The sequence below is a fragment of the Chlorocebus sabaeus genome, chromosome 9 (assembly GCF_047675955.1).
Source record: "Chlorocebus sabaeus isolate Y175 chromosome 9, mChlSab1.0.hap1, whole genome shotgun sequence".
NCBI classification, from domain to species: Eukaryota; Metazoa; Chordata; class Mammalia; order Primates; family Cercopithecidae; genus Chlorocebus; species Chlorocebus sabaeus.
In genome coordinates, this window is record NC_132912.1 from 107,442,682 (window position 1) to 107,455,942 (window position 13,261).

General features: G+C 51.0%; 1 protein-coding gene across 1 annotated transcript in view; it reads left to right on the forward strand.

The window, feature by feature from the left end:
• The first annotated feature begins 3,782 nt into the window (after nucleotides 1-3,782).
• SORCS3 (sortilin related VPS10 domain containing receptor 3) overlaps nucleotides 3,783-13,261 on the forward strand; it is a 621,661-nt gene continuing 612,182 nt past the window's right edge. Inside the window, exon 1 of the mRNA XM_007964048.3 lies at nucleotides 3,783-6,643. Within this exon, the coding sequence (XP_007962239.3) occupies nucleotides 6,017-6,643 (627 nt within the window). The 5' untranslated portion in view covers nucleotides 3,783-6,016. The remainder of the gene's footprint in view (nucleotides 6,644-13,261) is intronic.

Sequence of the window (13,261 nt, forward strand, 5' to 3'; positions counted from 1 at the left end):
GATTACAGGCATGAGCCATCATGCCCGGCTGCTTTTCATAAGATAATTTTCTCCAAATTTGTGTTGGAGAATTGTTTTCTGTGGCTTACAAAAAGAACGCTGATACCTGCAATAAGGTGTAGTGGAAAGTAGTATCAATCAAGTCCTAGAGCTTTTGCTTCTTTAGAAAGTTGACACATGCTAAAAAGAACAGGTGGTTAGTAGCCGCAACAGAGGTATTATTATTTATATTCATCTGTTTTTTTTTTTATTGCACATTTATTGAGGGTCATCGCTGTGCCAGGCATTGGGCCAGGTGCTGAGGATATAGTATTGAGGAAAACAGACACTTCATGGACACACAATGATGGGAAGTCCTAATTGCAGTGATCATCTGGCTGGTTTTGTCTGCATTTCAGGTTTTGTTTCACAATCATTTGCCTCCATAGAAATTCAGAGTTACAATGTAGACTGTTGTTTGATGTTAATCAATTAATTAATTTCCTATTTGGTTCTAAAAAGGATGTGAAGTGGCTTATCAAAAATACACAGATATAGATCAAAGAGTATCAAACAATAAAAACAGCATTTAGTAAAAAGGGAGCAGAGGATAAAAATCTTGTCTGAAGACCATCAGAACAAATTAACTCGGTACTCAGCGTGACTGTTGAGACGAGAGGAAGACAAAGTGAGAAGACAGAGCCAGTTAAAAGAGCCTTTAAGAAAGGATGTCAGTTTCACAGGAGAAATCCAAGTTTTAAGAGAAATTTGCTTTTAGGTCTTCATGTAAGAAGGGCCAGACATTTTATAAAGTATGGAAATAGGGCTGGGTGCGCTGGCTCACGCCTGTAATCCCAGCACTTTGGGAGGCCGAGGGGGTTGGATCATCTGAGATCAGGAGTTTGAGACCAGCCTGGCCAACATGGAGAAATCTCGCCTTTACTAAAAAAAAATACAAGAAATAGCTGGGCGCAGTGGTGTGTGCCTGTAATCCCAGCTACTCAGGAGGCTGAGGCAGGAGAATTGATTGAACCCGGGAGGTGAAAGTTGCAGTGAGCTGAGATTGTACCATTGCACTCCAGCCTGGGCGACAGAGTAAGACTCTGTCTCAAAAAAAAAAAAAAAAAAAAAAAAAAAAAAAAAAAAAAAAAGGAAATAGGCATCATTTGCATGCTTCTCTATCTGTGCCTGCTGTGAGTGCTGATGGCAAAATATCTATTAGATTATTGAGGGTCTGGAAGGGTAAGGGTGTGTGTGTGTCTATATTTGTGATGTCAGGGAGAAGCAGCACAGTTTCCCAAAGCGTTATTTCACTGTGATGGAAAACAAAACAAAACAAAACAAAACAAAACAAAACACCTGAAAGAAGACTTATTTGAATGACATTTAGTGTAATCTCATGTATAACTTACAGTATACAGCTTACTTTCTCCAGTTGTTTTTAACAGGGACAGAAGCCCTGGTGAGAAAATGCATTCCCAGTGGGCATTTTTTGCTGACCCTATGGGGACTGTGTGAGGGCTAATCCTCATCTCAACCTGCCTTTTCCAGCTGAAGTAGATATTATGTCAGCAAGGGAAATGGGAGCCCTTTTAACCTTAGTCCTCTCTTTTAAATTCCAAAGTGATACGGGACAGCGCCTATCTTATAGGAAGACAAATAATTGGATGATGATGACATGATGATGGTGATAATAATGATATAATAACAAGTACTATGAGGTTGTGGAGGCAAGCTTCATAGAAGAGGATTCTTCCACAAAGAAGGGCTCTTCCCATGAAGCCCCTTTCATGTTGAAAACTGTGGCAGAGGACACATTTCAGGCTTAAGGAATATAGTAAGAAAGTTCATGGGGGTGGGGCAAGAACATGGAGCTTTGGAAACCATTCTAAGAAGTTTGGATTTTATAAAAATGGTAGGTCATTGAAAAATTTTGAGGAGGGCAATTCATGATATAATCTTCCTTATGTTTTAAGAGGCTATTTCTGTCAACAGTGTGGAGCTGTGTTGTTTAAAACAGTAGCCACTAGTCACATGTGGTTATGAAATGTGGTAGTGAAAAAATGTGGGTGGTCTGAACGGAAATGTGCTGTAAGTATAAAATACATACTGGATTTTGAAGACTTGGTACAAAATATGTAAAAATACCTCAATAATATTTATGTTGATTACAAACTGAAACTATTTTTGATATCTTCAGTTCAATAAATATTAAAGTGAATTTCATTGGTTTCTTTTTATTTCAATAAAGCTACTAGAAAGTTTAAAATTTCCTGTGTGGCTTACATTACATTTCTATTTGAAGTTGCCAGTGTGGAGGTTGGCTAGGAGAAGGAAAGAGCCAAAGACCAGGAGAAGAGAGGAAACTATTGCAAAACCTTAGGCAAGAGATGTTGAGGGTCAGATCTAAGGCAGTGACTTTGGGAATGAACAGGAGAGGAGTGGTAAAACAACAACAACAACAACAAAAAACAAAAAAAAAAAACAAGAAAGGCTTTTTAAAATAGGACGAGACAAGAGTTTTTATGGGTGTGGGGATCCAAAAGAGGGAGTCAAGCCTGCAAGTTAAGTGTCTGGTCTAGGTGACTAAGATGTTGGGGTGACGGTTGTAGGTTTTGCTGCATATGGGTTTCAAGGGGAACACATACACGTATGAAGCAATGAGGAGGTCCGGTGTGAAGCTCAAGAGGGAATGTGCTGAAGTTGTAGATCCAGGAGCCAACACCAGGAGGTGGTAGTAGAAGGACAGAAATGGGCCTGATCACTGGGCTCATTCAGACAGGGAGAAAGGGAAAAGAGAATGAGAGCCAAGCACGGAGAATTGGGGGAAATGATGGAGGTTGGGGCTCAGAATTTAAGATGTGGACAAAAGAAGACAAGCTTGACTGAGGCTGGCCAGGGAGGACCCAGGAGATCCTGGTACCATGTAGACCAAAGGAGACTTTTTCAGATGGGACAAGTTTACAAATGCAGGAAGAAGAGGTAGTTGAGTGGGGCTGTCAGGTGTGTTGGGGTAAGCCTTTGACTGAGTCGCCTAAAAGCATATGTCAAATTGCAAAAAGTCCAGGAGCGAGGAAGAGGATACTGTGGGTACAGGTGAGAACTACTGGGAGAAGTTTGGGCACCAGAGAAGACTAATGGGGACTCGGGAAGCACGGGGTTGGAGGCAAGGGTTGGGGGTGGGGGACAGGGGCAGCTCAGGGCTAAGGGCAAGGATTTTCAGGCAAAGGGTGAAGGAGGGAGAGGCTGAAAGTGGAAGGAGAAGACTATAATTGATGGGAGCAAGACCAAGAAAACTGGTGCAGGAGGCATGTGAAAATGTCACACTTGCGGGAGTCTTTCCTCGTTTGTTTGTTTTCAAACAAAAGCTTTTTAGCTACATCTCCTCAAGCCCATCCCAGGGATCCAACTCTGCCCGGGTTCCATCTGAGTAGGGCCTTCTTCAGACAGGAGGGAGAGGGAGGCACAGAGCGTCTGCCTCTTTTGCACCCGACTGCTCCTGCTCGGAGGCCGCGGGAAGCTGCGGGGACTGGATGCTGCACCTCCCCCGTGCGCACAGGGCTTGGGAGACCGCACTTCCCCGGTCTGTGTGAGCCTCAAGTCCACCCAGACCTCTTATACTGTGGCACCTCCGCCCAGAGCCTGAAGAAAAGAGTAGCACCGCGTCCCTCCCGAACCCCGAGCCTCAGCTCGGGCTGCAGCACCGAGCTTCCTCCGACAGGGGCGCTGGGAACCCGCGGATGGCCGGCTCTCGTCCAGCGCCCGGTCCCGCGCCCACCTGGGTCTGTGGCGCTGGAACTTTTCTTGGGACTTGCCCGCTACGCCCTGTCTTTGGAAACCCACAGATGCCAGGACCACCCCATTCTGGGCCGGACGTTGTCGCTGGCTTGGTTCTTTGGCCCAGCCTCCCCCGCTGCTAATTGCCATTTTGGCATCCGGTGGAAAAGCAAGTTCAAGAGGGCGGGGGCTCTGGGGAATCGCTGGATGTCTTCTTCCTCGGCCAGGTTAGATTCTCAGGCGCCTCTTCTGCCTCCTCCATCCCTCTTGGCTCTTACCTGGAGCCCTTTCGCCTCCTCTTCTATCTCCCTCTTCCTTTTGCACCACTCTCTCGCCCCTTTTCTCCTTCACCTTGTCTTTCCTCTCTTCTCCCTCTCCCCTTTTTCCCTCTGTTTTCTCCTTCATTCCTTCCTCTCACCTTTCTTCCCTCTCCGCGCATTCCCCTCCCTCTCGCTCCTCTTTAACCATCTTCTAGAGAGGAGGAACTCTTTACTCCTGAAGCGGAAGAGCAGGGCTGGAGGCTGTCTCTCTCCCTAAGCCTCCTCCCTCCTGCCTGCTCCTTTCTTAATAGCTCCTCCTCCAGCTCCTCTGGTCTCAGACTTTTCAACCCCTTGAAATCCCAGGGGCTTCTCGGAGGCGGCGGGCTACACCACATGTCCTGGGGCCTGTAAACCGCAGCTGGATGTCGTCTTTGGGTTTAGCTCACTTCCCTTCAGCCCACGCAAAGTCTCCATCTTCCTACGGTCACGAAGGGTCTCAGCTGCACCAAGCGCGCAGGCTACACTCCTGCAGTGGCGGACTGGGGACCAGAGAAGCCCACACGGCTGCGGCCCGAGTACCCTCTTAACTGGCGGCCGACACTTTGAAACAACTGAGCCCGTTCAGAAACGGACTGGGGAGAGTGAGGGCACGACCTCAAAATCCCAGGCAGCAAAATGAAGTCTGGATCTTCCCTGTAGGAGCAGACATCTCGAATACTCTCTCGCCCCACCTCTGGCCGGGAGGTCCGGGCAAGGAGAGTCCCTCAACCGAGAAGATCTGGCAAGTTCCCCCGATCCCGCCGGGGCCTTCCGCCTCTCTTCCCTCATCCCCTGGGAGGCTTTATCAGGTTCTAACCCCTAGTAGTGGGGGCCGTGGGTGCTCCGGGCGCCAAGAGGAAGGGGCTGCTGAGAGAGGCCTGCCTAGTTCTCAGCATTGCCTCTTTCACCACTCGCAGGCTCCTGGAAATGCAAACACAGCCCGTGCGTGATCCGCGCGCGCCCAAAGCCCGAGCGCACACCTCCCGCCCCCGCCCCACTTGCCATCGCTCACACTAACAAGCACACATGCTCGTGCAAACGCGCACGCACGGAACCGCGCGCCCCCTCACACCCAGCCGCGCTCCCGGCCCGGCTCAGCCAGGTGCCCCCACGCGGCAGCGCCGGGTCTGCCCGCTAGCCCCCTGCGAAGTCCTCGCCTCACGCCCGCCCGCCTACGCGCACGCACGCGCACGCACGCATTCTCCGCGCCCCCGCGCGGGGGCGCAGGCCTCGAGTGGCGGGGTTTGGCGGAGAGCCGGCCGGGCCAGGGATCCGCGGGCAGAGTCCCGGGTGCATCCCAGGCTTGGCTTCCGTGCGCAGCCTCCCCGCGCGGAGGCACCTGGCTCCCCCTCGGCTCTAGAACGCGAACAGTTAGCGTTGAGCAGACAACTCCTCCTCCCTCTCCCCCGAGACCCCTGTACCCTCCCCGCGCGCCATCTCCCACCCCTCATAACAGGCCCGGAGAGTAAACCCCCAAACGCGTCCAGAAGCGGCTCCCAACTCTTCGCCGGGAGTACGTTGGAGCTTGGATTTCGTAGAGACTCAGGATTGGAGTCTATTGCCGGCCCCTCCTGGATCCGGCTTGATTTTCATATTTTAAGAAGATTTTCTTATTACCTTTGATTACTCCTTTTAACGAAATTTCTGGAGGAGCTCAGTGGGGAAGATTGGTGGGAATCTGATTTTAAGAAAGATAGCACCGAAGGAGCAATTATTAATTTTCCTCGGGTTTGGAATCACCCTCTGGACGAGAAAGCGGGCGAGCGGGAGCTAGGTGGGAAGAGTGGAGAGGATCGGCGAGGCGCGCCAGCCGGAGCCACCTCCTTCCCGGCCGCCCCCTCCCCACTCCCCCTACACACACTCGCTCGCTCGCTCGCTGGCGCGCGCACACCCCCCGCGCCGGACCCGCACCTCGGCGGGCGCCACACACTCGGCAGCCCGAGCAGCGGTACCGCAGCGGGATGGAGGCGGCGCGCACGGAGCGCCCCGCAGGCTGGCCGGGGGCGCCGCTTGTCCGGACTGGGCTCCTACTCCTGTCGACGTGGGTCCTGGCCGCTGCCGAGATCACTTGGGACGCGACAGGCGGTCCCGGGCGCCCGGCAGCCCCGGCTTCGTGGCCACCGGCGTTGTCTCCACTCTCGCCGCGGGCAGTGGCAAGCCAGTGGCCGGAGGAGCTGGCGACGGCGCGGAGAGCCGCCGTGCTGGGGCGCCGGGCCGGACCAGAGCTGCTGCCCCAGCAGGGCGGCGGCAGAAGCGGTGAGATGCAGGTGGAAGCCGGAGGGACGTCGCCGGCAGGCGAGCGGCGGGACCGGGGCATCCCAGCTCCTGGCAAGCTTGGCGGCGCGAGGAGGAGTCGCCGGGCGCAGCCCGCAAGCACCCCGGAGCGCGGGGACGCCCGGGCTACTGCTCCGGCTGATGGTTCCAGAGGAAGCCGTCCCCTGGCTAAGGGTTCCCGGGAGGAGGTGAAGGCGCCGCGGGCTGGGGGGTCGGCGGCTGAAGACCTCCGGCTGCCTAGCACCTCCTTCGCGCTGACCGGGGACTCGGCCCACAACCAAGCCATGGTGCACTGGTCGGGACACAACAGCAGCGTGAGTACCCACCCGGCGGCGGGTCCGCCTGCTTCCTGACACCGAAGGGGAATGGGGCGGGGGGCGGGAGCGAGGGACAGATAGTTGCTCGGGTCGAGGCGGGGGACGCCTCGACTTTTCGAGATAACAGGTTTGTACGATTCCCCCCACGCCCCCAACAGGTTAACGGAGTTTGTTGTTAGACGCTGTGTGCGTTTGTTTACTGGAGACCCTAGGCTTCAGGCCGCCGGGAGGGGAGATGAGGAAGGGGCTTCTTAAAGATGAGTGGGGGAGGGATCTATGCTCACTTTCTCCCATACTTGGCTTGGAGGGTCAGTTTTCCTGTTTTCGAGGTACTTGAATTCTTGGATGAGAAAAAGGGCTGACTTGGGGCGGGAGCCTCTGAACAGACCGGTTCCTGCGACTGCCCAGGCTCCCCCACCCCCCACCCCGCGCCCGTCACGCGAAAGGGAACCCGGGAAGCCATTCGGACTCCCAGCCTCCTGCTCGCCTCGGGGTCGCTGCTCTCCGCTCCAGGCGCGCAGTCCTCGAGCCCAGGAGGGAGGCTCGGCCAAGTCGGCCCCAAGCCTTGGCCTTCTGTTAACCCCGGTTCCTCCTTCAAAGCCCAGGGAGCGGCCCTGGAAAGCCGTAGCAGAGGCCGTAAAAAAAGTTTAAAGCGTGAAGCGAAATTCCACACCCATCCAGCGCCCATGCCACACCGCTCGCCCTCACGCACGCACAGACACACGGAAGTCGCTGAGCAGAAAACTCTCGCCTTCACCACTGCATTGTGCGCCACAAACGGCTCCCTGAGCGGAGTTGGGTCCCTGAGCTTCCTGCACACCTCAACACCCGCTTTTCCCCGCCACCGGGTTCTCCCGGACAAGGATGTACCGACAGGTGGCGCCGTTGAGCCCGCTCTGGCCGACTCGGGCGTTCCGGACTGGGCGCCCGACTGAGCATCGCGCCTGCCCGCCGGGCAGCTGCAGCGGCTCGCAGCGCGTGCCCGGAGGGGCTCCCCCTACTTCACCGGCACCCAGCGCTGTGCAGCCAAGCAAAGAAAAGGCGGGTGACAGGTTCCCACCATCTTCCCCACTTCCCTCCCTCCCGCGGTCCCTACTTCAGCCAGATTTGGAAAATCCTTTCCTCTTCTCTGGCTCAGTGGTTCAGATCAGAACCTGGCATTGGGTAGGGTGCACGCTCCAGGCGGAGGATGACGGGTGTCTATACAAGCAGCCTTGGGGAGTTGATTTGATAGGAACTCACTCCGCAACTCCCTGCCGTTTTGTATTTCTCTTCATGACCGATGTTTGACAAGATTTCTCTGGGAAATTTTTTGCCTTATTTTAACAGAGCCTGGGGTGTCCAGGATTGGGTATCTAGTAAGAGGAAAGCGAGGGGTCCGCAGAAGGTAGCACATAAGCAATACCAAAGTGCAGATTTCTTGGTTTCTAATGATGCATAGCGCGGCAGCCCAGTCTGGGTAGCTGATGCTGGGCTTGAAGGACCCGTGGAGTCCAGCTCCAGAGGGGCGCAGTGGTGGACTTCATCTGCCTTGGATGAAGACCCCCACAGCCTGGGGCTGACAGATCTGGCGAGAGGGGTGAACAACGTGTGCCTTTGCAGGGCTGGGTGATTGAAGACTTCTAAGTCCTTTCCAAGAGGACTTGGATATGTGTGTGCTGTGCGGAGATTCTGACAGCAGGGGTTGTGAATCCCAACTTCATTTTAGTTTGATTATTTGTGTGTGTGTGTGTGTGTGTGTGTGTGTTGAGGTTCTTACTTGGTGAGGAGGATGGCTAGGATGTGTGTAAGTAAATATATCCTAGGAAGAGGAGGATGTAATGTCTTCACACCTGTGGCTTTACTACTGCCACATTAGGACAATGTAAATTCACCCTCCCTGAAGAGTTTTTCTGTGTCTCTGCTTTTAAGGATTATTTTTGAGTATTTACAAAGCCTCTGAAGATGGGACTTTAGAGAAAATGCTTCTTGCAAATAGCAGTTAACTGTGCCTGACCTTCTTTGCTCGTCTTCAAAGCAGTTGTGCAGCAGAAGAGGTGAGGGGCAGGTCTGGCCCATGCTTCCTGGGGAAATGACTCTTCAGTCAAATGACGGCCAACGGGGCTTGCGTACTAGAGCAGTTGGGCTTGGAGTCCTTGGTGACAGCAATGAGATTGGACAATGTATGAACAGCCCCCAGGGACTTATTGGTTGTGCTCTTGGCCAGCCTTACTGCCCATGCTAGAGCACCACAGGTGGATGTAGGGCCACACGCTGGCTTCTCTCTCCATTCTAGGGAAGAACTGCCTCTTTAGCCCCTAGGCTGGACCTTTGTCTTCTGACCACATTTCGTAGGCAATACCAGAGAGACATCCTTGATTATCAGGTCTGTGAGCCTCTGTAAAGAAGATGGAGAAGCATACTCACATGGCCCTGTCTTTGAAACTTTAAGGAAATCTCCTGGTGAATCACTGGGAAACCAGTTTCAGCAACATTTACCCAGTTGGTTTTTCTCCTGTCCCCCTTTCCTGATGGCAGGAAAAGAAGGTGTTGTAAATAAAAGCCAGGGTGAAGAGTGATGGGGATGAGGATGCTTTGGAAAGATCCCTTCATCATTGGTTTCAAAGTGGAGGGAGATGTCCATAAATCAGAGAACATGGGGCCTAGCTCCAGGCTCTTCTGACATGGGAATAGAATTTTATCTTTTCTTCTGGCTTCTGGAGTATTAGACATGTCCTTCTTCAGGAGGCCACCAGTTTAATTTTTAACACAATGAGGGTTTCCTTGCTCTTCTTCCAAGTGTCTCTGATGCACCCGATTACTTGATATGAGTTCCCTTTTGGGGAAAGTTTTCAGTAACCGTATGAAATTGAAAATTGAACTCCATTCTGACCGAGTTTACAGTCAGGGATGCAGGGTGGGACATGTAGGAGAAGGGCCTTCAGCCCACGCCATTGGTCCAGTGTGTGCCCCAGGTGGTTGAGGGTACAGGAGGAGACCTTTGACAAGGCTTGGGGTGGGTATTTGCCTTGGTCCCAGGACTGAGAAGAGATGGCTTTGGGGGCAAAGGAGAAGGAGTGCAGCTGGCTTTGGGCAAAGGAATCAGGAGGGCATGGGGCCTGGGCACCACCTCTGACCATGTTGCCTGCCAGGTGCTCTGGCTGGAAAGTGAGTGGACTTGGCCTTGGAGCCTTTACTCTGGAGGAGCGATTTGCTATTTTTTCTCTCCAGTTGCCTCCAGCTGGAATCCTGGTGATTAATGGGTTAGAGAGTGTTTCACAAACACCCAGAGGGAGCCCAGTCCCCGTGGCTTACAGGGAAACAGAAAAACACATTATTCTGTCCTTTTTCTTCAAATGAAAGAAGCAGCCTCCCTGCTTGCTCAGTGAGTTGGCAAATGACTCTGGAGAGTGGAAAGTTGTGAAGGCACAGTCCACTTCTCCACACCCCCTCCTCCTTGGATTAACCCTTCATGCCCCGCCCCCCTGCATTCCTGGTGCTGAGGTGAAAACACTGCATCTGCCCTGACGTTGGTCCTCATTTCCTTCCAGCAGCGCACTCGAAGTGGTAGTGATTTGCAGGGTGCTGCCCCTGCAGTGTATCTGCTTGGAATACTTGCCAGCTAGTTCTCAATTAATGTGCCCAACACTGCATCTTGGTGAAGAGAAATGGGGAGATGCTGATATTTTTAGGCCCTCCCAGATCACTCTGCCCTGAGCATACTAGTAGGTATAACACATAGATTCTCCCAGGCAGGATTTCCTACCCTTAACTAATTCAGCTGGACTGTATTCTAAAATATTTACTCCTAATGTGCAAAATAGTGACAGATTTGATCAGATTAATTGTATTTCACTCACTGGATCATCTAATTGTGGCTCCAAACAGATTTTTCAAATAGCTTTTGGCTGGATTGCCTTGTCTTCATCGTCCCTGCTCACAGTTCCTGTGTCACAATATCTTAATGCATTCTGCCTTCTTGGAGGCTTAATAAAGAAGCCTGCCACAGAAGCCATTCTTCAGGGTTTTGCCAAAAAAATCTGTTTTCAATTAATATTACAAGGGGAAACCATGTCAGTTGAGATGTAGCTGGGAAATGCGTGGGGACATAATGGCACTAATTGCTCCTGGTCATTGCTGGTCTGAGGGGCGGTGGGGAGAGGAGGAGCTGGGCACAGCTATTTATCTGCTCTGTGATTTCTCTGATGGCTGGATTAGACGGTGTGATTTCCTTCTCAGATCCTTCAGTGATTTCCAAGGTGAGCAGAAGTTGCAGACTCCTTAATTGGGAGGCCTGATTTAATGATTACAGAAATGCAGTGGCTGGAACTTGCTTTGTAGTTGGCAAAGAAGGAATGCTGGGAAGTGGCTTCTCCAGTGGTGTTGGATTTAAGGGAAGGGGAGTTGGTGACTCCAGTGGCAGGAAGGCTCAGTGGACAGAAGGGAAAATTGCTTTTTCCTTGGGCTGTGTAAATCTATTGTCAGTGAAGGAATCCTGGAACTGGATGATCTGTGGGCCCTGAATCATCTCATAAGGAGCAGAGAGGTGTGACAAAGCAGACACTCTGTGATAGGAAGATTTGGCTAGAGACCAGTGGTTTATCCATTGGCTAAGTCACTTAAGGCCTGTGGCTTGACCCACCTGTTGATTTCCCGCTTTCTGCCTTCTTTTGGCCTCTTGGTTGTCTTGAACACTTCCCTTATAGGGAGAAAATGTCAAAGGATGATTCTGCAGTAAGTTTGGGGGAGAAAAGAGGCCTTGTGGAGGAGGAGGTGGGAAATACATAATGTGAGTGCTTAGTGGGTCAGTTGGCAGTTCTGTAAGTAGAACTGGCTTTGTGGGTTGGATCGAATTTGGCTAACTAAGTTTGTTCTGGTGTTGTGGGTAACTGGGAAAAGGCTCGGATAGGGCTCTGACTTTGTTGGTAGTCAGTGGAGATGAGGGAGCTTTGCCTTACACATGGTTGGCACTTGATAATGTTTGAGTGAATGAAAGACAGTCTCAAGTCTCATCAAGCAGAGATGATAAAGGAATTAGAAATTGTTGTTGCCTGGGATAGCAATGATTTCAGAACTTGACAGCTGCTATAGCCAGGAGTGTTTCATCCGGTGTGTCTACATTCTGGCTTGAGGACCTTTGGTTTCTTGAATTCAAATCCAGGGTCCATTAGCCTGGCATTCAAGGCTATGTATGTCCTGGGTCTACTTCTCCAACTTTGGGTTTGACTCTTCCCTGATTAACTCCTGCATTCTGGCCAGGGCAGCGTCTTCATTGTCCCAAGCACCTTGAGGTCTCCTCCACTTGAGGCACCTTTCTTTCTTGATGAAAGGGCACCTGTTATTCATAGCTCAGTTCAACATTCCGACTCAGTGGCTCTATGAAACGTTTCTTAGAAGCATTTATTTTCTCTTCCCCTACTTGTTTATAGAATTTACAGAATGCACTACACGTTTGATCATATTTAGTTTAGTTCTTACTGTAGTTTTATATTATTTCGTGAGTGTTTTGAGGGTAAGAGCTGAAATAATTAAAACAGTACCCCCTCCCTCCAATCACCATCAAGTGTGAGTTCTGTTCTTCTCATCCATGCCTGGCAGCATGTGCCACAGGGTAGTACATAGCTCAGTAATACTGAACTCATCTGGGGAGTTGTACTATGACTTAGCTGCAGGGTAAGAGGAGAGGAAAGACCATTTTGCCCTAAGATAACTAACAGGTTAACGCCGTCTCTTAACGACACTGAGTTTATACAACTGGTGTATTGTTTCATATATACATGTTAACATAAGATTCAGAGGGATCTCTACGCTACTTAGTAAGAGGATAGAAATAAGGACTAGTTAACAATCCTGGCTTCTCGTGCACTTCAGAGATCAGATGGACACTCCCGTAAGACATTCATCAATTTTCTGAGTTTTTCCTGTGTATGTGGCCTTGTCCTAGAAACTGTGCGGTTGGTAGAAGTGTGATAGAGGGGATACAAAGAAGGATGAGACAACATTTGCCTCATGGTCCTGCCAACATGCTTTGGATGTGAGAGTGCTCTTCTGTAAAGTTAAATAATACGTTACAACAAGACAGATGCCATGGGGTGACATGTGGTTAATTGTCAAGTGATCGTTTCAGGTTATGAGCTCACAGAAGAGAGGACCCCTGTGGGACATACTACAGGAATTTTGCAGACCGTCGAGCCTGGAAGTGCACTTGCGAATTGTCTTCATCAAATCACTCAGGATAGAGATGAGGATGTGATACTCAGACAGAAACATGGCAGCCTACCTTGGATCCCACTTATTATTATTTTTTCTCTTGGAAGAGCCATCCCCTCTTCACACCCATTTTTCTCCTTTCTTCTCATATTAACAGAGCATTTTCCCTCTAAGAGGATTTGTATGTTTTCATTCTGATGAGGTGCCCATTTTATAGGTAGGGTAGACTGAGGCCCTAGGATGGGTATAATATGAGGCTAGTCAGAGAGATTTAGGAATAGATTCTTTCCTTCTGTTCTGGGGCCATGCTCTATAGCCACCCTGCCCACCCACTGTGGTGGCTGCAGACAGTGAATAACAAGCTAGTTAATGTTGGACAAGCTGTGTCTTACTAACCATTGTTAATGGGGGCCTCCTGTGAGTCAC